This window comes from Calliphora vicina, chromosome 3 (assembly GCF_958450345.1).
Source record: "Calliphora vicina chromosome 3, idCalVici1.1, whole genome shotgun sequence".
Taxonomy (NCBI): domain Eukaryota; kingdom Metazoa; phylum Arthropoda; class Insecta; order Diptera; family Calliphoridae; genus Calliphora; species Calliphora vicina.
The window spans coordinates 54047049-54073087 of NC_088782.1; the positions used below are offsets into that span (position 1 = coordinate 54047049).

Consider the following 26039-nt stretch of genomic DNA (forward strand, 5'->3'; position numbering starts at 1 on the left):
TTCTTCGATCATTAATTGCAAGGATACTGTTATTACAAGGATAATAAATTTCTTGTGTTTTTGGTTTAGTCCTTAAAACTTTTTGTATGAAAATTGTCTGAAATTAAACTAACTGATGCTTATGAATTTCTGTTCACTGACTACGAATAAAACATTAGTTTAGAGATATTATGCATTACTTTAAAAAAAATACTTTAAATTTCCCTTTTTAACTTCATCCAAAATAATCCGTGTGATGGCAGATTACTGCGATCATAAGCAGGCTCCTTGTTCAACAGAAGCCTACAAGAGAATATTTTCACATTGATTCTGCGAAAAAAAATTTGTAAAAAATGTTTATGTGAAGAGAATATTTTTTGCTGTTATTTAAAACATGTAGAAAATTAAAAAGTAGTTTTCAAAATATTTCAGAACACATTTAATAGTTTTACAATTTTTACTAAAAATAGTTCCTTATGGACTTTTAGTTTAGATTTTTCAAAGTTTTATGGACTAACCTAAAAAACATAATTGTGTGAGTCACTATATTTTTGAGACTAGAGCTGCTAAAAAAAAACAACTGACTTATTCGTAACCAGCACTCTCAATTTAACCAAAAACAATAGACAGAAGTATGTGTTATTTAAACCAAAAATTAGAAAAATCTATTTTGTTGTAAGAACACCAATCATTTATAATGGTATTCCAATATTTGTAACCAACTTGGACATTTTAACAGAATCGACTTTCTACATCAATTATACAATCGATTTCGGATTAACACACCAATATCAAAACATTATGAAATTAAACTTACATATATTCGACTATACCGAATCTTATTTACCCAACATTCCAATATCAATATGTGGGGTAGTGTCAATTATGGACCGATCCTCACTAAAGTTTATAGATTGATTTAGGTTCATATAAATTTAGTTTATGTAAAATTTCATCCCGATATATATTATTATAAGACAATTATTAATATTCAAGTAATTTTCTGAGGGAAACCTTGTATGGGGACTGGGGACATCGACCGCTATTAGTCATTTTCAATGGGTATAATCTAATGAGGACCAAGAATAGATATACTTTGTGATTCTACCGCCAATATTTCGATATGTTACAAACGGAAAGACAAAATTAATACTTATACCACCAATCTTTTTTGAAGGTGGGTATCAAAATGATATCTTTTGAATTGTTACAATGCACCTCTCGGATTTTTGTGCATAATTTGGAAGAATTCTTTCTACCAAAAAGTGATATTTTGAACATTATAGTGCAAACAACAATGTTTTTTACTTCGAAAATTTAGAATTTTGTACCAACAAAGCTTCATGTGTGGGAAGTTTAGCTTTACTTCTATAATTTAGAAAAAATGTAAATGAAGCACACCGATTGCTCACCAAAGCTTACAATGAATATGCTACATCGGTTTCAATTAGCGAGAGAAGGTTTGTTCGGTTTACTCCATGAAAATTGTTGCAAAACTCAACAAGAGCTTGCAAAATCATTGGAAACTACTCCAGCAGCAATTTCAAAACATTGGCAAACAGCAGGATTCATCCAAAGACAGGAAAATTGGATACCATACGAATTGAGGCCTTAAATTGCATGTCCAAAATTATGTAAGCAAAAGGGTCTAATCCATTTAAGCTGCTGAAATCTGACCAGACCATCAAAGGTAACCTGCACCGAATGCAAAATTGGCCGAAAAAAGCGAATAATGTGCAGACAAACATAAAACCATAATATTCCAGCATATCAATGTTTGTCCACATGTTGCAATGCTGTATTTAGAATGAAGCAGTTGGGAACTTTTGACTCACCCGCTTTATAGTCCAGACTGTGGCCTGTCCAAGTACTATTTACAGCAGCGTATTGCTGCTAAAAAAGTATTCTGGGGGAACATTTGATTGTGGGCTAGCTGAAATCATGGTCCGCTATAGCTCATTTTCAATACCAATTAAACCTCATCAACATAGATTATCTGTGGAAATTATTAGCCAGCTAGTTCCTTTCATTTGGACCCTATCATGTTTTCAACAGGACAGACAGACGGACATAGCTAGATGACTTTCGAAATTCATAAGGACCCAGAATATATGTATATACTTTTGTGGGTTTGCGGTGAATATTTCGATGTGTAACAACCTTGTGACTAGTAATGACCGAGAAAAGAATGAAGTATTTGTAAAAAAAATTACTGAAAGACTTATATGAATATAAAAATACTTCCCAATCTAGGATCTTTGATTTAACAATTATTTCATGCAATATTTAACGATACTTCATTCATTCCAATAACAAAAAAAAATATGAACTTTTATTCGATCAAAATATAACTCGAATAATTGACAACTCTAGCATATGGTCATATGTTTGTGTAAAGTTTTGGATAATATGTCAATAATACCTTATGATTATGGTATTATAACCACATTTACAATGTACAAACATACATATACAAACAGATTGCGAAAAACCATTTATAATATCCATGGTTACAAATTAGTAAAATTATATATTTGTATCAATATTTAAAAATTATGCATATAGGGTCTATTTATAATTGTTGTGGAATAAAACATAGAATAAAACATCATGTTAAAAAAAAATATATATATTTAATTGCAATTTTTTTTCAACATAAAATTTTTGTATTTTATTTTTTCAAAATAGTTGCAGCACATTCAATTAGAATGTGCTGCAACCTTTAAATATTATTCGATTTTTCTCAAATGTTTAGCATTTGGTTTCTAGACCTTTTGAACATCAAAATAGAACAAAACACCTTAATGCCCAATTATGGTACCGTGAAATAACTCCTAAATGAAATAACTCCCCACGAAAAAATGAAATAACACCCAACAAATTTTTCATACAACTTAGGACTTATTTCATTATGAAACAACTCCTAACGCATAGGGAGTTATTTCATAATTTTTTGTTGGGAGTTTTTTCATAATGCAATAACTCCCAATGAAACAACTCCTAATGAAATTTTTGTTGGGTTTTATTTCATTTTATTTTGGGAATTAGGAGTTATTTCACTGTATTGGGAGTTATTTCATTTTTGTTGGGTTCTACTTTGAAAAAGCAGAACCCATAAATATCAAAAATTGGCTTCAATCAGAAAAATTTTTTGCATTACCGGCCTTTGGCCGGGCGCTAAAGTTTTCTCCTCTGGGGTGTATCAAAAACCGGCTTCGCTCAGAAAAGATTATTTTTACATTGTCGGCCTTTGTCTGGGGCGAAATGAATATCGGCTTTCTGAAATATTATAACACCTTTCTGTAATGAAAGAAATCTTTTCTGAGCGAAGCCAGATTTTGATACACCCCGGAGGAGAAAACCCTAGCGTCCGGCCGAAGGCCGGCAATGCAAAAACTTTTTTGAGCGAAGCCAGTTTTTGATACACTCCAGAGGAGAAAATCTTAGTGCACGGCCGAAGACCGGCAATGCAAAAACTTTTCTGAGCGAAGCCAGTTTTTGATACACTCCAGAGGAGAAAACCTTAGTGCACAGCCGAAGGCCGGCAATGCAAATCAAATTTTCTAAGTGAAGCCAGTTTTTGACATATCCCAGAGGAGTAAAACTTTGCGCTACGCCATAGACCCGCAATGCAAAAATTGTTTGGTAAGCGAAGGTTAATTTCACTTTTGTAGTTCCTTATTTTAGATTACATAAATAAATTGCTTCGGATTGGGAATTATTTTATTTCTATTGGGATTTATTTCATTGGGAGTTATTTCGCTTTTTTGGGACTAATATTTTTAAAATTATGAAACCTCCGATTATTGGGAGTAATTTCATTTTACACTTTGATAGTTATTTCATTTTTCAAGTTTGGGAATTGTTTCATTTTAGATGGGAATTATTTCATTGGGAGTTATTGCATTTGGGAGCTATTTCACGGTACCTCCAATTATAAGTTGAAACATAGAAATTTGATACGGAGATATTCTTTTATATGAATAAGCATGGATATGGTCACATGTTGACGTCCAGTAACTCACAGTCAATATTACAATACTTTAATTAGAAATTGTTTGGTATCATTATTACATGTTTAAAAAATTGTCAATTACGAAGTGACAACTTTAGATAATGTGATTTATTTGCATAGTTTTTAAAAACTGGACAAAATTCCCTAGAAACTTTTTCAAAATTTATATTTTTACTTGTGAAAGTTATCCATTTGTGTAACTGTTTGATAAACCACTTGACTGGTTTCTGAAACAAACAACCATCATTATTGAAAATATTATGGAGAAATAGTTTGGCATATTTTAAAAAATTTTGAATTACGAAGTGACATTTTGTGATAATGTGATTCATTTGCATAGGTTTTTAAAACTGGGCATTTAATGAGAGTTAGGGTCAATTGCATCGTTTATTTCAAAAACCAGGCAAGCAACTAAATCAAAAATAAAAAACTTCCTAGAAAATTTTTCAAAATTTATAGTTTTTCTTGTGAAAGTAACTGTAACTGTAACTATGTAACTGTTTGATAAAGAACTTGACTGGTTTCTGAAACAAACAACCATCACTATTAAAAATTTCATACGAAATATTCTAATTTTATTAGGAACTTCAAAAATAAAATGACAAAAAATATTCCCATAAAACTTTTTATGGGAATATTTTTTATTGAGACCTACAGCATTTATGAAAATAGATTAGAGCATAGTAGGGCCAGCCAAGCCCTACTGTGACTTGAATTCTGCAATAAATACGGATTTCTTGGTATTATTTCAACATAATAGGGGGACAGTATTTGATTTTTTTGCATTAAAAGATGCATTTATCTATACAAAACAGTAATCGCCAAATAACTCAATTTTGGATTTGTTGCTTGACTTGTTTTTGCAATAAACGATTCAAGTATGGAGAGATTCTGTTAATTTTTTATTTCATGAAATTTATTTAATCTTATCTTTGTTACGACACATGGAGAGATTCTGTAAATAACGACAGATACATATTCCAGATAGTTATGAGCGCTAAATCCCGGGAGAAAACTGTATAATCATGTGAAATATTGAAATTGATTCAAAAATATTTCAATTGAATTTCACTTCAGATGAAAAAACATTCAATTACCCTCCTCACTAAAGTAGTGCATGGTACAAAAGGATTTCTTATATATTTTTTTGCTCTGCCAACAATTTAAAACTAAGTACATACATATGTCTTTATATTCAATACTTATTGAAATGTGTACCATTAAAAGAGTTGTGGTAAATATGCATGAGACAAAATAAAATGTCGTAAAGACACGAACGTAAACAAAATTTAATTGTTTACTTTTGGAATTTTTTTCCTATGATTTAATTATTCCACTTATTTCATAAACAAATACAAAAAAAAATAATAACAATAATAAATATACAACGACAAGAAGAACAACAAACAAAAAAATCATTGAGTAATCATAAATTCCCTGCAGCAATAATATACATATTTATTGTATTAACTGTCATTAAAATATCAATTTCATCATACCACCACTTACATAAAAATCTTAATGAATAAATAATAATAATAAAAATGAAAGTGTATGAATAATTTTAAATTAGGGCGGCTTAAAAAAGTAGTACATTTGTCAAATAATATTATTTCGTTATAACACGTCGGTTTTCTAAATGGTTTGGTTTAGGAAATGTTTTTGATTTTGAATAAAAATATAAATTTTTTTTAAATTTTTTTGAGCTTTCCTAATACTTAATATGTTTTGTACCAGAATTAACCTAATTTACAAATTTTTGTCTTAAATATAAAATAAGTAACTTACCTTTTTGGTGTTAAAACTAAGAAATGATAACTTTCGAACATTATTATCATTCGAAGAACCTTGGCCGCTAAAACTCATTTTGATTTAGTTGTTTTTATTTCCCTTGTCTGCGTTTCTTTATTTAAGTACACAAACCAGAAATTTGTATATATATTTTAAGGACCAGGATGTGAAAACCTATGGTCCTATTATTTTAATTAGTTTCCTATAGTCTTCTTTGACAAATCTCGACATTAATATGATCCTTGTGGATTTTTTTATGTCTTAGGAAATTGCAACTAAAAATTAAAAAAGAAAAATAAAATAAATAAATTAGATGATAAATAAACATTAATTAAGAATTAATAAAAATAAATGTCTGTATAATAAACACACATTGTATATAAATATAAAAAAAAGTATTCCTTTCGCTTTAGATAAAAAGCAAATAACAAAGAACTTAAAATGAATTGCGCCTCATTGTTCAATTAAAGTCACGCATTACTTATATCACGCAACCTAAAATAATCATAATAATAATCATTATTATCATCATCATCATTACCACCATCACCACAAACACAATCGTCATCATCAATTTCTTATTAATAAAAGCACGCGACTTTTCTTATGTGATCAATTAAGCATCAAGTTGGCCGGCCGATCACAGCACAATGATGTGATCATCATCAACGCCATTACTTCTCTCGCTGTTCACACGGCCATGCATACATACATATATTTCCCTACATTATGAAAATCACACAAACTTGGTTTTTTTAATAGTCTCGAATAAAAACCGAATTGAATTCAATTTAATTTATTGACAGTGTGTTAATAAATTATAAATTTTTATTGTTTACAATAGTAAATTATAAACAAATACATTTATAAATTCATATATATATTACCCACAGTAATAATGAAACTATTCCTTTTCCTCTTATATCATTCTAATCAGAATGTACGTCATTTGATCATTAAACAAAATATAAACACACATTCTTCTTAATTTATAAATTGATATTTAATTTTTTTGTGGAAAAACAAACCAGTATATACTTTGAAATGGTTTAGTCATTTACTCAGCCGCAAACACGAGAGTATCTCGAGACTTTGATTTAATTTCTCCTATAGCAATTATAGATTTATTACTTTAAACAGAAATCATATTAAGTCTACAGTCTATTTGGTGCCCAAGTGACTGGTTCAAACAGAAAAAATTTATGATCCTTCAAACTTAAATATGGAAGTATTCAATTTGAATACAAATATTTCTCAAAACTCTGAATCAGCGATTTATGATTTGGAGAAGGATATCTAACAAAGACTTTCATTACTAATTAATGGGTTAAAATATAAATACAGTAATTTTGACTTACCTGCACAACCAACTTTGCACGATATTTTGTGCAGGTAAGATAAAAATGCAGTTAACCTTAATACACTTACGTGCTCATTGATTAGTGCATTTAAGTTTGCTGCCCAAAAAAGCAGCTAACGGAAAATAATTTACAAGAAGCTTTGTGATTTTTCCGTCTAAACATAGCGACAAATTTATTATTTTAGCTACGTTTCAAATTATTAAGAAGTTGCAAACTTCTCATTTTTTCAAAATCGTATTTTCCTTATTTTGTTTTGATTTAATTTTGTATTAGGCAGCTAAATGAAATTTTTTTTCATGAAAACCAGTTATAGCTTCCAAAGGTATTATGTACTTATCTTAAATGTGCAGGTATGAACAATGCACTTAAATTAACGAATTTATATGGAGTTTGGTAAATAAATATACAAAGCACAAGTTTTGTGCACTTATATGCAAAATGCTCTGAAATTTTGCAGGGCAGGTAAGTCAAAACTACTGTATAAATGACTTTTCTCTGTTTATAGATATCATTTTACATTTTTGATGTCGAACAAACCAGTAGGGAGTATCCATATCAAAACGGATAGAAAACTGCAATTTCCGGATTTGACATCTTCGATATTAATAAAATTTACCACACATATTACGGTTCCAAAGGGTTGCTCAAATCAATGACTTTTTCATCGGATTTCAAAAATATCGCGATTTGAAATTTTTTTTAAAATTGGCTGAAATTATATACACATAGTAGCCAATAACATTGAAACTACTCAAAGTCCAACATAATTATTGATTCCATTTTAAAGACTAAGATATTGTCCTTAAAATGGTGTGAATAAAATAGTTTACTTACAAAAAGGTTAAAGGTTAATTTTCGGAGTATATATTTCAATGTAAAACATATAAAAGATTGCGGCGTTAAAAATTAATAGAGAACACGGTATGAGGACACCTAAACTTTCTACTATATTCATGCAAAAAAATTTCGACGGAGCCTCAATTAGTTCAGGAGTTGTAAAGAAAAACGTTATTATAAGTACGTTTTTTCATATAAATTCATATAAAAATTTTTTTTGTTAAAATAGTATGATCAAGTCCACACTTCTATGTTGTGCTGTATTATTTACTCGGCTGAGGTGTTCGGAATGGAGATCAGTGGGTGGACCTTCAAAGTCTCACATTTAAAAAAATCGCCAAAAATCCATTCATGATCCGAATGAGCTGAAATTTAAAATATAAATAGTCCTTAAGAAGGTCTACAAAATATGCTTAAGTAGGTTATCTCTTTTAGATTAAGAAATATTTAGGTTTAATTTTTTTTTTTTAAATTTTGCTCTACATTTTTATCGTTTTATATATATGTTGGGCCTACGGAAGGTCGAAATTTATTTTTTATATATGACGTATATTTGGGATAAAATTCTAAAGAAAATAAAATAAACCTGATAACAATTATCTCGTCCCTATAAAAAGTTACACTCATCCAAAGTTGAAGCATCCTTTTATATATTTCAACTTTGTATGCGTTGTTCTTTAAGTTTTTTCCCAAAAAAGTCCCAATATTTTTTCTTTTATAGAAAACCAATTTTCTTCGGGACTATATATATTTGTTTGTGATCTGGAAAGAGAACTAAATGCAAAAATGTATAAATTAAATTCTGACTCACTTAAGCGGACATTGTCTCCCACAGCCATATTCAAACTTAGTTAATTTTGAAACAAAATTTTAGATTCGAGAAAAAAATTCTAAAAACGCAAAGCACCGATCCTTAAAAGCTTTTCATAAAATTAATGAAATAATGGATGGATTTATCTATAGAGACATCTTGGAAAGAGTAATGCTTCCAAATTCTGAGGATAATATGCCTCTTCCATGAGTTATTCAGTACGATAACGACCCCAAGCACTTTTCACATGTTGTTAAATTGAGGTTAGCACAAGAAAGAGTTTCAGTAATGGAATGGCCACCACAATTACCGGATTTAAATCCCATTGAGAACTTTTGGGAAATCGTTAATCAAAGAATCGACACCGAAAATTGCACTAATTCTGATATTATATTTCAAGGATTGGTAGATGCTTGGAACGCTATTCCTGCAAATTTTATTCCCAATAAGATAGCTTCACTGCCTTGCCGATGTAAGGCCGTCATTGAAAATATAGGATTTACCACCAAATATTAAGTTTTATAGATATAAATGTTTTAGAAGCAATTAGTTGCATATGTTTTGGCCATTGAAATATCAACCCATACGTAGATTTTTTTAATTTTTTTTATTTTCAATGCAAAAAATTCTGAATTAAATTTCATATTCTCATTTTTAAAGCATTAATAAACAAATATTATAAGCAAATGAATATTTTTGTTTACCCTTAAAACTAGTTTAAAAAACTTTTGTAAAATTCTGTTGCTAGTTGCATATGTTTTGACCACCACTGTACGTTTTCATATAGAAAGAAATTCATATAGAAAGTTCATCAGTCGGCTGTGCCAATCTTTTGAGAACAAATTTTTGAGTTAAAAAAAATTTTATTAGTGAAAAAAATATGAGTGAAAAAGAATTTATGGTAAAAAAAAACTTTGGTAAAAAAAAAATCGGGTTAAAAGAAATGTCCCCGATTTTGAGCCATTGAAGGTCCGAATTGTAATTTCCTACACGTATACGTCATTGGAAAGGTCTTTGAAATGTCTATTATTAGATATCCATATTGTCTATATTAATGTCTCGTGTTTTTTTGACTACATCTCAGACATTTGTGGGTCAACTTTCCGAGTTTAAGAGTAACTGCCGCCCAGTCGTAGTAAAATGAAAATGATCAGAAATATAAATGTGCCTATCAGTCGGCAAATAGTGGTTTATTTTTAAACCAAAATCTATTTTGTATATGAAAATGAACTCAAACTGGCTAGAAGTCGGTTAATAATGGTCCCAACAAAAAATTCGATTTTTCAAATCCAAATTAGCTGAAACATAAAAGTTGATATACGTCGAAAAACAGTGATTTAAATGGAAAAAAATGGTTTCCACCTAGAATCATATGCATAAAATGTAATGTTTATCGGTTCCTCATAATAACCAAATTTATTTCGCTCCATCTAAAATTTTGATAAGCTGAATCATTTGATTAGCGATGACAGAAAATTTAACATTTCAAGTAGGTCGAGAATTATTGGGCTGCTTTACACTAAAACTTCTGAGGATATTCATATCTAGAGAAAGCAAGTAAGAGAGCTATATTCGGCTTTGGCAAATCCTATATACCCGTCATAAAAGTATACTTTTAGCGGAAAAAATTTGTGTGAAAAAAAATTGTTTTTGCAAAAAAAAATTTATTAGTTAAAACTAAATATAGGTGAAAAACTTTATCAGAAACTATTTTTTTTTTTGGTAAAAAAAACAGGTTAAAAATATATACGACTTTGGAAAGATCATTGAAATCCAGATATAGATAATAAAATTGTTAAAAAAAATTGCGGTATTCGAGATTTTTTGCTTATATCTCAACCAATAGTTGGCCGAATTTTAATAGCATCGAACCGAGACTACAGCGGATATATAGATGTATGACTCATGTATTTAAGTTATTTGGGGGCTTCGGAAAGTTGATTTCAACATACAGATGAACATGACTATATCGTCATCTAAAGCCATCCAGAATATACACATTTTATAGGGTTGGAATGAAAACTGTAGAAATTACAAACTCTTCTGGTTAAAATTTTGTATGAGTGTGAAGATAAATTTATTTAGCACAGTCATAAACCATATATTTTAGCTCAGCCCATTTTATTAATAGAGCACTGTTAATACCTGAATTATAATAAACAAATTTATATCTACAATATCTGAAATAATTTCAGAATAAGAAAAAAATTAAAAAAACTATCCATTTAAAATATTAGAGGGATATTGAAACCCATCTTGATATCAGGATTCCAATAAATTTTACTTTTTATAAAAAATAAATCTGTAGAAGATTTGTGGCCATTATGGAAATTAGGAAAAAGGCTCGGATATGGCACTATATGGAAATGTTAGTCCTAGGGTCACTGAATTGAACTGTAGTAGTGGGATATCTGAAATAATTTTTGGATTCCAATAAATTTGAGTTTTTTGAAAAATAATAATGCGATTCTTTTTTCCTATAAAATGCAACCGTACTAATTCTTAGCTGTGATTATTTGTTATTATAAATCATACTAAATAAGAAATAAGACTGCATTAACAGATTTCAAAAATATTTAAAATCAAGGATTTTAGAACGTATTTTCTCTTCTGTAATATTTCTGTAAAGCACGTTTGTAAATAAGCTAACGGAATAATAAATAAAATAAAATTTTAAGAATAAAACACACTACTGAAGTAAAATTTTTTGAAAAATATGTATGTACATCAAATATATGTACATAAAATTCAATTTAGCGTTTGGCAAAATCATCACAAAATTTTTAATGAATCATTTATTTAAATTTAATTTTAATTTTTAAAAGTTTCATTATTTGTAATAGATTCTGAAAAAGTTTTTAAGTAAAATTCTCAATTCAAAAGGTTGTCATATCATGTTATTTTGTTATAATATCCTAATATTTCACAATGGTTTAAAAATGTTTTTATTGCCTTTCAAGCAAAATTGTGTTATCGCAACCAACCAGCAGAAACCTGCACCGCATGCCTAAGAGTCAGCGAAATAATAAGATATTATGACATTATGTCATGCTAGGAGACTTTGTGAATTGACCAATTGTATATCAGAAGTTTATGTTTTAAATCAGACCAAATGTCTGATATAACGTGTATCCATACAGTTGGTCAATTCACAAGGTCTCTTATCATGTCGTAATGTCCTAATGGAGCTCATTGGCCTAAAAATTGCCAAATAATTGGTTTTTCTCGAAAATTTCAAAATTTAAATCGCAGGTACGGAAAAACTATAAGAGATATTTTCATAATTTTTTCACATTTTTATTCCCTATTATATTCTTAATAAATCCCAATGAGATGATCAAAAACTTCTGAAATTTGTTTAACAAAATTTTTAAAAACTTGAAAATGGAGTTTTGAAACTGCCGTTAAAAAAAATTTATTTTTTTGTTCATACCTAAGAATAGGTTAACGGTATCCTACGAAGACAAAAACTCATATACAAGTAAATATGGACATATTTTAAGTAAAAATGAGCTTTTATTTTAATATTTATCAAAATATGTTAATTTTGTTCCTACATTTCTTGTTCTAGTTGCCTGAGACACGTTAATGGCCTGGCGAATTTTTAATAATTTAAAATTTTTTGACCAATTTCAGTTTTTTATGTCTCATTAGAACGACAATTACGTACACATTTCGATTCTTTTAAATTAAATTACAAAAGTAATTTTTTAACGGCAAAATTTTTACAAAAACTGAAAAAAATGCCTTTTTTCCCCTTGTAAATGCATATCAAAACTTCAGAGGGTTGCGGCACGTCTTCTCCCCAACCGATTTACCTAAAATTTTTTCAGGATGATTTTTTTTACTAATGTTCACCAAACTGGAGGGTGAGAATGGCCAAAATCCAACTTTCGTTTATTAAGGGCCACCCTAGTGTATACATACAGTTAGTCAATTCACAAGGTCACTTATCATGTCATATTGTCATAATGTCCTAATATTTCACAATGGTTTTTATTGGTTTTCAAGCAAAAAATGTCCTAAAATAATACTACTCTGTATGCTATGTTTATTGTGTTATAGTAACCTACCAGCAGAGACCTGTGCCGAATGCCTAAGAGTCGGTTAAGCCGATCTGCCGAATCGTGATATATTAGGACATTATGACAATATGACTGATAAGAGACCATGTGAATTGACCAAGTGAATACAAAAATTCACAAAAACATGAAATTTACTGATTTTAGTGCAAAATATTAAAAACCGGTTAACCAACGAAAATCAACATTATAAATGAACCGGTTCTCAAAAAACCGAAATTTCGAAGAAAAACCAGATTTACGGTTAACCGGTTTATAAAAACTAACAACAACTCAAATATCCTGCATCCTGGTGTAAAGATACTGTCACACATGACAAATATTTGATAAAATAAACGTAACCACTATTTGACCACACATTCGTTTGACATTGTTTACTCTTACATGTGTTTCATAAGAGTAAACATCATCAAATAAAACTAAATATGAAATGCTTTAAGTAAAAGAAATATTTTTCATTGAGTGGTTATGTCTTTTTCATAAAATATTAGCCTTGTGTGACCATAGTACCTAACATATTTAAAAATTAAGTGTTTTTCATAAAGTTACTTTTGCACATAAACATTACTAAGGATAAGACATTTAATGTCATGGCAAATTTTTAGGGCCCATTATGTTATATGGACTTAAATCTCACATACTAGTACACTCCCATCAAATTTGTTTCGTATTTGGAACTTTTTTATTTCCAAATGGAGCTGAGTTTTAATGCAGTAAGATTAATGCTCAAGAAAAATGTATATTTGTAGGGTGTGAGGGCAATAATGTATAAAATAATGTTGTATATTGTAGGTATATGTGGAATAAAGTATAATTTTTATTAGTTCATTGCAGTAATTTAAACAAATAACAGGTTGGCTTTTTGAGTGAGTCTCAGATTCATATATAACATTATTTACAAAGGCTTGAGTTTCAAATCAAGGTTATACAAAAAAACTTTTGGTTAAAGCTTAAAAAATATTTAGACCATTGCAATTTTTGAACATAATGAGAACAGAGGCTATATGTAATTTGTTAATTTGTAATCTTTTTTTAGCCAAAAGAGAAACATTTCATACAATAAATGTGAGTCCAATATAAATAAATCTTTAAAATCTGAAAATGGAGATTCCAATTCCAACTAATTTTCAAATTCCTTAATTAAGATAAATATTGTTGAATACAAACATGCAATTGAAAATCATTGCCCTTAAAACAAAATGTTTATAGAAATATTTATTCCCTTATTAAAAAAAAATACTAGAAAATAAATGAAGTCTTATAAATCTATTATCTAATGTTATTGTAATTTTTCACCGCTCTCAAAGCACAAAATTTATTCAGTTTAAATTTAAACAAATTATCAACGTGACAAGTCATTTTAAAATAGTTAAAGTCGTGACACCACAATAGAAAATATAAGTAATTTTTTTATATTAAATAACCTAGATATAGTACATTTCTAATTTTAATTCATAAGATGTCAATCAGCTTTGGCTGGCTGTGAAACAAATGTGGGTAGAGTTTTGCACATAAAAAATAAGTACTTAAAATAGCTTAAGGATAATCGCATCACGTACAAACGCTTGTTGTCGCACATGTTTTTCAGACTCACACATAAGTATCCTTGAAATAAGCATTCTAAAGGACACTAGACAAGTCAACGTTTGTTTTATGGCACAAGGTATTTGATATAAACAAATATTTCTTTTAGTTTTTGAAAATATTTTAGTAAGTTTTTTGATAAAAACCAACATTTTTACCTGAGTGTAACATTATAATATGCAGTACATATTCTCCAATTAAATGCTTTGTATTATTCACTATTTTATTCTAGTTACAGTTACTTTATTCCCGAATCACACGCTATTAAATTCTTTATGGAAACTATTGTAAACAATAACAAATATGAATATATATCTACATGTATGTAAGTATAAATTCACCACATTGTTGTTCTAAACACTCTCATATGAATACAATTTATTGATTTTTTTGTGATATTTTTTTAACACTGACATAAAACTTTTCTATTTTTTTATATCCTTTGTTATATTTTATTCATTTGTATTCCTTTTCTTTAACTGGATTTTTTATAGATTTTTGTTTTAAATTTTCTTTATTTTTTGTTAATTTTTCATATTATTCTTAATAAAATATTTATACAACGAAAAAACACCCAACACATCTAAGCAACAATAACAACAAATGGAAATAAATAGTCAACAAACGGAAGTAGTGAAGGATACCGGCAAAAACACACACCGAATGCTAAAGAAGAGAAACAAAATATTGATTATAACACGACGAACGACAAAATCAATATGAACTTGTTGCTAAAGAAAACACATTGATTTATGCACCCCCGAATAATATTGAATTATTGTTAGTGTAATAATAATAACAACAACAACAACAATAATAACAGCCAAACACGCTCACGAGAAATCTTTCTCTTCTTCTTCGTGTTCGTCTTTTCCGTTATATCGTAAAGTCAACAACAATGTCTAAGTAACCAAACTAATACTCTTTTTTTTGTTTTCATTACACTCTTGGCGAACACGGTGAACACGGTAAATCGCTTTAAACGTATGTGTGTGCCTTCATGAATAGTATGAATTATTGTCAGTGTTGCCAATTTAGAGCTTTTTAAAGCTCCAAAACTTGGTGTTTCACTTTAGGAGACTTTATAAGGCAGCTATTTTAATTTTAGGCAAATAGTAATGCAAATGAGGATCAACTGCGCCTTGTCTTTCACTTTTCCAAACATATAGATGTAAAATAAGTCACTTGTTCTAAATTGACATCTTTTAATTTAACCAAGGGATCTTACAATTTAATTTAGGGGATCTAGCATTTAAATGAGAACTAAAAATTAACCAATTTGTTTAATATTTCTAATTTATTGAGGCATTGAAGCATGAAGACAGACGTATGTATAAGGTCGTGTAAACCAGTTGGATAATTTTACAGGAGATAACAAAAACATCATAAAATATGAGAATTACATACTTTGTTTCCATATATACTAAGACCTGTCCTTGTGTAAAAAATCAATTATAATTTGAGACAGAACATGCCAAAATTGATAATTGCAATTTGGTACAAATAGAATATATTTTTTATGTGTATATAAATAAATGCTATTTTATAGCCTACACCACCATAGTGGGTTAGATTTAATGTTTGTAATGTGCACAAATTTTATCCCAACACCCACTATGAAGTATAACAATCTGCTCATGATCACTTTCTGAGTCGATTAAACGATTTCCGTCCATGTAAACATTGTACTCAAACTACAGATCACAATTTTCAAGATAATTCTACAAAATTATATTGCTGCAGAATAAAACCTATTGAATTTGATTAGAATTAGTCCATTATTTCTGCTCTCATAAATATCTTAATTATCATAATATTAATAGGCAAGTCGATTTCTTTAGACTCCTTTTACGCTCACATTATACATTCAATTTGGATAAAAAATATACAATTTTAAAGGGATTTGTTCACAGATGTGCAGAATATATATTTTATTGAAATCGATTCAGTTTTATAGGAGTTATAAGCGTTTAAAGATGTTACTAACACATATGCAAAAACGTGTACATGTGAACCTTAAGCTAAAATGTAAACAAAGCAATGCATGTTTGTCTAATTTGTTGTTGTAAATAAATAAGAGAAACAATTAACAGTATTGATTTCGCTCTGTTTTAAGTGAGAGTTGTTATAGAAAACAAAGAAGAAGCCTTTATTAATTTAAAGACACTTAAAAAAATATATTTTGAAGGTGTTTTTTTTTTATTTTCTAACTCCCATATGCATAAGCAATTTTTATCAAAGGTTTATAAAACAAAATTTCCATTCAAAATTGTTCTTATAAACCTTTGACAAATTTAAAAACTGCATATGGGGGTAAATATGTAATTGTACATAAGTAAATAGTTATTTTATAATATTTGCAGAACTATTATTGTGACGGTTTTCATACGAATCCATTTCTTATCACTGCATGAATTTTAATCAAAATTACGGGTACAAATGGTGAGTCACCTCCCATACCAAGTAAATGGTTATTTCTAACTATTTTGTGAACTATAACAAGATTTTTAAAATTTTGTCTAAATAGCTCTTTTATCATTTTGCATAGTTTCACTGAACATTTTCGGGATTGGAATAGTGGGTGTGGCACACCCAATACAAAGTAAATATTTAATTTCGAATATCTGGAGAACTATAATTGTAAAAGTGTTTAAACTTTTTACGAAATAATTTCTTATTAATGTTTTAGCTGAATATAGACGGAATAAGATTAGAGGGCGTAGCACCTCCTATACAGAGTAAATATTGATTTCGTTTATCTGGAGAACCAAGGGGTCAGAAAAGGAGGAGAGTCAACTCTCATACAAAGTAATAATTGCAAGGTTCTTCAAACTTTGTCTGCATAGCTCTCTTACAATTTTACATAGATTGGCTGAAAATGGTAGGGATTGCATTAGTGGTCATGGGACAAAGTAAATAATTAATTTTGAATATCTGGAGAACTATAATTCTAAAGGTATTTAAACTCTGTATCAATCAATTTATTACCATTCTACCATAGCTAAAATCGAATTTATTCCTGATGGCCGTTCGAAGTTTAGCTAAGCATGATCGGCTTAGTAGAAATTACCCCTCCCTTATAAAGGAAAGTTAGAGTAAAGCTTCATATTTACATAAAAGGTTTAAAAATAGGTGGGATCAGAGCAGTGGAGGGGTATCTCCCATACCAAATTAGTTAGTTGTTTCCGAATATCAAGTGAACTGTAATTGAGAGATTTTAAATATTTTGTATATGTAGTTAGGTTTTAACAGAAATCCATTCATATTTTTTTTAAATTTTACTTGGGTAGGGGTAGCGAAGTGCACCGGGTTATACTAGTATACATAAATCTCCTAACCAAATTCAGAACAAATAAGTTCTATATAAGCTTAACTCGCACCACCAAGTTTTGTACCAATCGGTCCATGTTTTATCATAGCTCCCATGTAAGGACCACTCTTGTGAATTTCTTTACTGCGTACAAATAAATTACTAACCAAATAAAATTCAATGCATTGAATACAAAATAATTTTTGCACCAATGAAAAATGGATCCATTACAATAACCCGAAGTTTAAGACATCGTATGTGAAGCCAGATCAACTAGCCAAATCGACACCAAAGCCAAGGTAATTCTTTGTATTTTGTGGAAGAAAAAAAGCCCTATGACCTGCTGAAATCTAATCCAAACCAAATTCAGCATACATAAGTTTTATATATACGCAAATGATCCCAAAAAATTTTGTGACAATCGGTCCATAAATTAGTCATAGCTCCCATATAATCACCATTCTCGAAAATAAGAAAATAACATTCAATACAAATAAGTTTCATATCAAAATAAAGCTGTTTATAATCCCCCGGTGTAGGGTATCATAGGTCGGGCTTGCCTATGATTTGTAATGATTATAATGTAAAAAAACTTATTTTATATGGGCAGTGGGCGTGGCAGTTGTCCAATTCCGCCCATTTTTCTACAGAAGTTGTGAAGATAGCCATATATTACTTGTACCAAAATGCGTGACTATACCTTTATTTATTACCGAGTTATGAATTTTGATAAACTAGAATGTCAAAACCTCACAATGTGCATCATAGGGAAAATTTACTGAAAGTAACTGATTCAGTTGAAGAAAGTATTAGCCGAAAAATGCCCAGAATATGCGGTCAGACATGGAATTGTAATATTCCATCGTGGTAGTGCTCGGCCATATTCATCGCAGGCCCACAAGTATATATATATTCCGGACCCTCATACGATTCTGAGATGATCTAGCTATTTCAGTCCATCTGTCCGGCTTTTGAAAACACGATAGGACCCAAATGTTATGAGCTAGCTGGCTGAAATCGACAAATAATCTCTGTCAATAAGGTTTTTTTGGTATTTAAAATGGGCAATATCGGTGCATGATTTCACCTAGCCCCCATACAAAAGTCCCCCAGTCATAAATATGTTGATTATTCGGCAATCTTCATAAAATTTTGAAATTAGTTCTAAGTACCCTGAAATTATATTCCGAAATTATACTCTGAAATTATAGTCCTAAGTCCCCATACAAGGTCCACCTCAGTCATGCAACGAAAACTGCAAAATATTGTGCGATTAATGTTTTGTAAGGTAAATGCATCGTTTAATGGAAAAAAAATTAATACTGCATCCATGTTTAGAGCAGAAAGAAGTCAAGTGACAGTGATTGAATCTCTTCTGCCTATGTATTACTAGTCAATAATCTATTTTTTTTTTTCATAAATGTTGTAGATGTCAATAAATGTGAAAAAAAATAAAAGATTTACTAGCTATAAAACGCCAAGTAGCGGATGTGGATGTGGGAATATTTTTCAATGGCCTACAACGGAAGCAGAATACACTGTACAACGAGTTTATGATTGCAAATAGTTATTTCAGAACAAATATGTATAAATATATGGATATGTTGATAAACTCTTTAGAAAGTTCATTTGTCATTTTACTTTTGAAGTTCCTAATAATATTAGAATATTTGAGGAGCAAAAGGTACTTTTTTGAAAATTTAACAATTTTGGGAAATTGATTTTTTCTAAAAGATTTCAAACCAAATATAAAAAATCAATTTGTAAAAAAAATCGAAAAATTACCTTTTCGTATATAATTTACAATAGTGATGGTTGTTTGTTTCAGAAACCAAGTCAAGTGCAAACTTTATATTATTTTTTAAATATGTGTTATGTGTTGAGAAAAAAAATATTTTATGTTTATCAAAAGTTATCCAACAGTCAAATCGATAAAAAACTTTCATAGGAAAAATATCAATTTTATAAAAGTAAATTTTAAGTTGCTAGGAAGTTTTCTTTGATTTACTCAAAATTAGTAATTTGTTGCTTGACTGGTTTTTGAAATAAACGATTCAATTGTCTTATAATAATTAATTAATTACCCCCCAGAAAAATATTTTATTTTCACAAGATTGCGCACAGCCGAATATAACACTCATACTTGTTTTTGTTTGTTTTGCTACTCAGCGTTTTCTGCTTATAAATAGTTAGCATCACTGATTAGTGTAGGGAATTTAATATTTATTTTTAATACCACCGTGCAAGTGAGTGAATAAGTGAGTGCCTAAAGCTTGACAGTGTCTGTATGGATGTGTTGTGTTTTTGTTTATTTTCCACGTACTACTACTCGTACAAATGCAAACTGTTACTGTGTATGTTGACTGACTTTGCAAAAGGGAATTGTATACATACATACGTATGTATGAATATTTCTGCATGTGTATACACTCAAGAAAACTAAATTAGTTGAAATGTATGTGTGTTTTAGTATAGTAGTTTGGTAAATATTTACACAACTTTTGTTGGAATTAAGTATTTGAATTGTTGTTTTTCAAGTGACAAATTATTAAAATTAATTATTTGCATAACACATTTTAATGTATACTATATCTTATTACACTTTGTTATTAATAAGTGTATTATATTAAAAGCGCTAGAAATAAACTTTATTGAATGTAAAGTCGGGCAAATCACACAATATAGAAATTAAGTCTATTAGTCTATTTTTTACTTATAAATATTTGATCGATGGTCTTCGATTTGGATTTAATTTGGGGAATAGGTTAAATAGAGTTCGGCTAAAAAATAAATTTTATTCCCTATAATTTTGAAAACTGTGACAATCCACGGCTTTGAAAATTATTACGAATTTCGTTAAACAGGGAGATATGTTTTGTTATGTGAAAGATATTAATTTAATAATTTATATACCCACCATCAAAAAAATTTCCCCAAGCTGACAACACATAACAGGTACAACAGTTAAAGTTTTAATACTAATTTAGAGTTCATTCGAATCGCAGACATTTTAAAAATATAAAAGTTGGGAATTTTATATTTTTCTTGGTATCAAGTTATAATGGACTTTCGATGTCAAAAATGTTTATATTTTATATGTAAACATCTATAAATTAAATACAAAAACAAACAAAAAAACATTTTTTTCATTTAAAATATTTTATGTAGAGTTGTTAGCTTTTCAAAAAGTATAAATTCCTTATACATATTCTTACCTAAACAGAAAAAAAAGTTATTTTTTTCTCAGAAAACTAGCGAAAAATCACCTTTTTAAATTTTTAAATATACACAACTTCCCCACCAGTTTTGGTTTCCTAAACTTTAAAAATCCATATGTTGAGTTCCAACCACTTTTTTTAAATTTTCTTTTGAATTATGAATCGTGCGAATTATTATTATATTTTGAAAAAAAATTAATAATTTTTCAAATTTTTTTTTAAAATTTGATAAAATCAAAATTTTTATTTCCCAAAATTAAATAAAGTAAGAGAAACTAAAAATAAAATCTATAAATTTTGATATATTTTTTTTAAGAAATTGCTTACAATATGAACTAATATAAATATCTGAACAGATTTTCTATTAAAATTTTCTAAATAATAAATACAATTTTTTTATAATACATACTTTCTTAACTTTGAGATTTTTAATAATAAATTAGAGTATAAGCGATAATTGGACACAACTTCCTAAATTTTTTTTAAAAATTTGATAAAATCAAAGTTTCTATTTTCAAAAATTTAAAAAGTAAGAAAAACTAAGAATAAAATTGATATATTTTTTTAAGAAATTGCTTACAATATAACAGATTTTCTATTAAAATTTTCAAATAAGATTTTTTTAATAAAAAATTATAGTATATAGAGATAGTTCGACACAACTTCCCCTCCAGTTTTGCTTCCCTAAACTTTAAAAATCCATATGTTGAGTTCCAAACATTTTTTTTAATTTTCTTTTGAATTATGAATCGTGCAAATTATTACCATTTTTGGAAACAAATTTAAAATTTTTCAAAGTTTTTTTAAAAATAAAAACAAAGCTTTTAATTTCCCAAAAAAGTATGAGAAACTAAAAATAAAATTAATCAATTTTGATATATTTTTTAAGAAATTACATAGAATATGAACTAATATAAACATCTAAACAGATTTGCTATTCAAATTTTCCAAATAATAATTTAATTTTTTTTTATTATATTGCCTTAACTTTCAGATTTTTAATAATAAATTAGAAAATATAGCGAAAATTGGACACAACTTCCCCGCAAGTTTTGCTTTCCTAAACTTTAAAAATCTATATGTTGACTTCCAAGCACTTTTTTTAAGATTTTCTTTTTAATTATGAATCGTGCGATTTAATACTATTTTTTGGAAAAAAATTTAAATTTTTCAAAATTATTTTAAAAATTTTATAAAATCAAAATATCTATTTCCCAAAATTAAATAAGTAAGAAAAACTAAAAATAAAATTGATCAATTTTGATACATTTTTTTAAGAAATTACATAAAATATGAACTAATATAAACATCTAAATAGATTTTCTATTCAAATTTTCAATATAATAATTTATTGTTTTTGTTTATATTATTTCCTTAACTTTTACAAATTACTTTGCCCAAAATGTATGCGTTGTATTCATTTCAGTTTTTTACATTCTTACATCGTTTAATATTATTTTTGATGTTTTGGGTAAATATTTTTACTTTCAACATTTTATGTTTAACTTCCCCGCCAGTTTTACTTTCCTGAACTTTAAAAATTCATATGTTGAGTTGTAAGCACTTTTTTAAAAATTTTCTTTTTGATTATGAATCCTCCCATTTATTGCAATTTTTTGGAAAAAATTTAAATTTTTCTTAAATTCTAGATTTTTTTTAAAAAATTTGATAAAAACAAAATTTTTATTTCTCAAAATTAAAAATGTAAGAAAAACTAAAAATAAAATTGATCAATTTTGTTATATTTTTTTAAGAAATTAAATAAAATATGAACTAATAGAAACATCTGAACAGAAATAGAAACATCTAATCAGATTTTTTATTAAAATTTTCAAAATTCCTTAACTTTTACAAATTAAAATTTTTACAAATTTTATTTTTTGTATAATCCTTTAATTTTACAATATTGTATCAACATTTTACTTTAGGTCGTGTGACTTACGTCTATATGAAACATATTTATGCTGAATTATATGTGCATTCCAACATTTTTGAGAGAGATATGGTCGTTAAAGTAATTTTCGGAAGTGGACCTTATATGGGAGCTATGACTAGTTATGGACCGATCATCATAAATTTTGATGACATGACTTCGGTATATATAAAACTTATTTGGAGATAGATATCTATATAAATTCAAAATTTATGACCGATAAAGTCCTATTTTGGGAGGATACTTGTATGGTGGCTAAGTGAAATAATGGACCGATTTCAGCCAGTTTCAATAGGTATTGCCATTGTGCCGAAAAAACTGCATGTGGCATATTTGATCGAAATATCTTCAAAATTGCGACCTGTTCTTTGCGTACAATGTTTACATGGAATGACAGATGGACGGACATCGTTTAATCGACAAATTTTAATAAATAGAAAATAAACATAAAAACGCCTCATTAATATAAGGAAGCAAATGTCTATGAAATTTAATCTTTAACTTACATGATTAATTCATTCAGTTATCAAAATATATTAAATATTTGTTTCTAAGAATTATCTAAAAATTTAAAGAATAACCTCAATTATAAATATTAATTGACCGATGATGAATTTTTGAAAAAGCTAATTGTCTTTTCATTTATACTTTACAGACATATCTTTAATAAATTACATTTTAATTGTTTCACAAACAATTCCGGCTGATGTCATTTTATTATCAAGTATCTGACAGATAATTATAAAATTGGTTATACTATAAAATATAATTTTTATAAAAACACAATTAGTGTATATTTTGTCTGTAAGTACTAAAATTATTTCTTTGGGTGTATTGGGAATATTGTCCGTATTTTCACATTTAATGCTCTGTGGCAAAATCAAGGTTAAAAATTGCCAGTAGCACAATTTTATTTTATATTTTGGCTCAAAATGTTTGTATCTGTTTATACATATTTATAAGAGTAAATAAAATAAATCGTATAAAAATGTATAACAAACTAAATTGACAAACAAAATTTTTATTATCATCTCGTGACTTTGTTTTTTTTTATTATTTTAATTGTGAGGGTGATTTTTAGTTAGTTAGTGTAGTTTTATATTTGTCATTACGAATTTATTTAGTTAAAGTTAAGACAAACAAACACATTCCTAGTTGGCTTGATAACAATAGAAATACAAAATTTATCAATTTGTTAACACTTCAATATTAAATTAATCATTGCAAATCGGCCAACAAATAACGATAAATGTATTTGTATTCCTAAAGACATGTATAGATAAATAAATAAAAAAAAAACTAAAAACGAAAACAAAAAATTAATAAATAAGTCCACAGGAAAACTAAAGATACATTTGATTTTTTGTTTTCACTTGATTTTTAAAACAAATGGAAAATTAATACAAATTGAAAGAAATGTATTAAAAATAATCAAAACAAACAAATGTTATGATCGGCATACAAATTAGTGCAAATTAATGAAACATAGTATATATGAACGAACACATTCTGGCATTTTGACATCAATCAGCAATTGGAAAATATTTTCTAAAACATTTACATTCATATACATGGATTGTTTGTGTTTTAAGAAAAATATATTTTACTTCAAAATATTTTCCATCTCATCACTCGCTGCTGTTTTTAAAATATGTTTTTCAGACTCAAGGGATTTTTGTTTCAGATATTTACTAAATATTCAACAATTTGGAACAGTATTCGGGATATTTAATATTAAACGTAATTAATTCTGTAGAATACTCTTGACCTACCATTATTTTGCCATACTTAGTTACAGTTAAAACTACTTTACCTCCTTAACTATCAAATTTAAATTCAAAGGTATGATGTAACTTTACAGAAAACATTTTCAAAAAACTTTCAATTTGTATTCGATCAAAATAATGGTTTTACCATTATTTTTGCAAATGTAATCTTATCAAAGACTTGCATAAAAGGTTAAGAAGCAATGCCAGCAACAACCTTTAAAAATAGTTAATTTTCATAATTTAGTGCACACTATTTAGCTATTTGTATACCCTACACCATCATAGTGGGAGGGTATAATGCGTTTGTGCAGATGTTTGTAACGCCCAAAAATACTAATCTACCACCCACCTTAAAGTATACCGATCAACTTGTAATAACTTTCTGAGTCGATTAAACGATGTCCGTCCGTCTGTCTGTCCATATAAACCTTGTGCGCAAAGTACAGATCGCAATTTTGAAGATATTTCGATAAAATTTGGTAAATATAATTTTTTTGGCCCAAGGACCAAGGCTATTGAAAATGTCTGAAATCGGGCTGTTATTTCACCTAGCCCCCATATAAATGTTCTCCCGAAATTGGACTTTATCGGTCAAAAATGTTTAATTTATATAGGTATCTACACAAATTTCGCTCCAAATAAGTTTTATATATATTAAATTCATGTCGCCAAATTTTGATTACTATCGGTCCATAATTAGTCATAGCTCCCATATAGACCCTCTTCCGAAAATCACTTTAACGTGCATAAATCTCTTAAAAATGTTGGTATACACACAAAATTCAACATAAATAACTTTCATATAGCCATAAATCACGCGACCTAATTTCATGGCGATCGGTCCATAACTGATCATAGCTTCCATATAAGGCCCACTTCCTAAAATCAGTAACGAATATAAATTATTGATATTTTAAAAGAAAAATGTTTTTGGAATAACATGTACTTAGTGTAGGGTATTTTATGGCGGGCTTGACTGACCATATTTTCTTACTTGTTTATTATACGTCGAAAATTTTAATAAAAATAAAGATAGTTTACGTCACAAAACACAATACAGTGATTTCAAATAAATACAAAGAATTGTCTTACTTATACTGCAAAACTACAGTTCAAGGTGGTCAAATTTACTTTTTACGATGAATTATCTCACTATATTTCCAACTAATTTCCAACTGAAATTTGAGAGAGGCAGGTCGAATGTATCACGACCTTAAAATTCTTCGGAAAAAACTGTTGGCACATTCCCAGGACTCTTACATGGATGCTGTTGAAATCGTATGCCTATTCATTCCACACAGATTCCCATTGAATAAGTGGAACAACTGAACATCATCCAAACACCAGTT

At 28.3% G+C, this 26039-nt stretch overlaps 1 protein-coding gene across 3 annotated transcripts in view; it reads right to left on the reverse strand.

The window, feature by feature from the left end:
* The window catches only part of Ae2 (Anion exchanger 2), a 152126-nt gene that overhangs the window by 88086 nt on the left and 38001 nt on the right, over nucleotides 1-26039 (reverse strand). For 2 of the 3 annotated variants that reach the window (XM_065502972.1, XM_065502970.1), the window contains exon 2: nucleotides 5783-6060. In XM_065502972.1, the coding sequence (XP_065359044.1) occupies nucleotides 5783-5860 (78 nt within the window). In that variant the 5' untranslated portion in view covers nucleotides 5861-6060. Of the gene's footprint in view, nucleotides 1-5782; nucleotides 6061-14618; nucleotides 14644-26039 lie in introns of those variants that run through there. The other variant, XM_065502971.1, reaches the window with a different exon arrangement.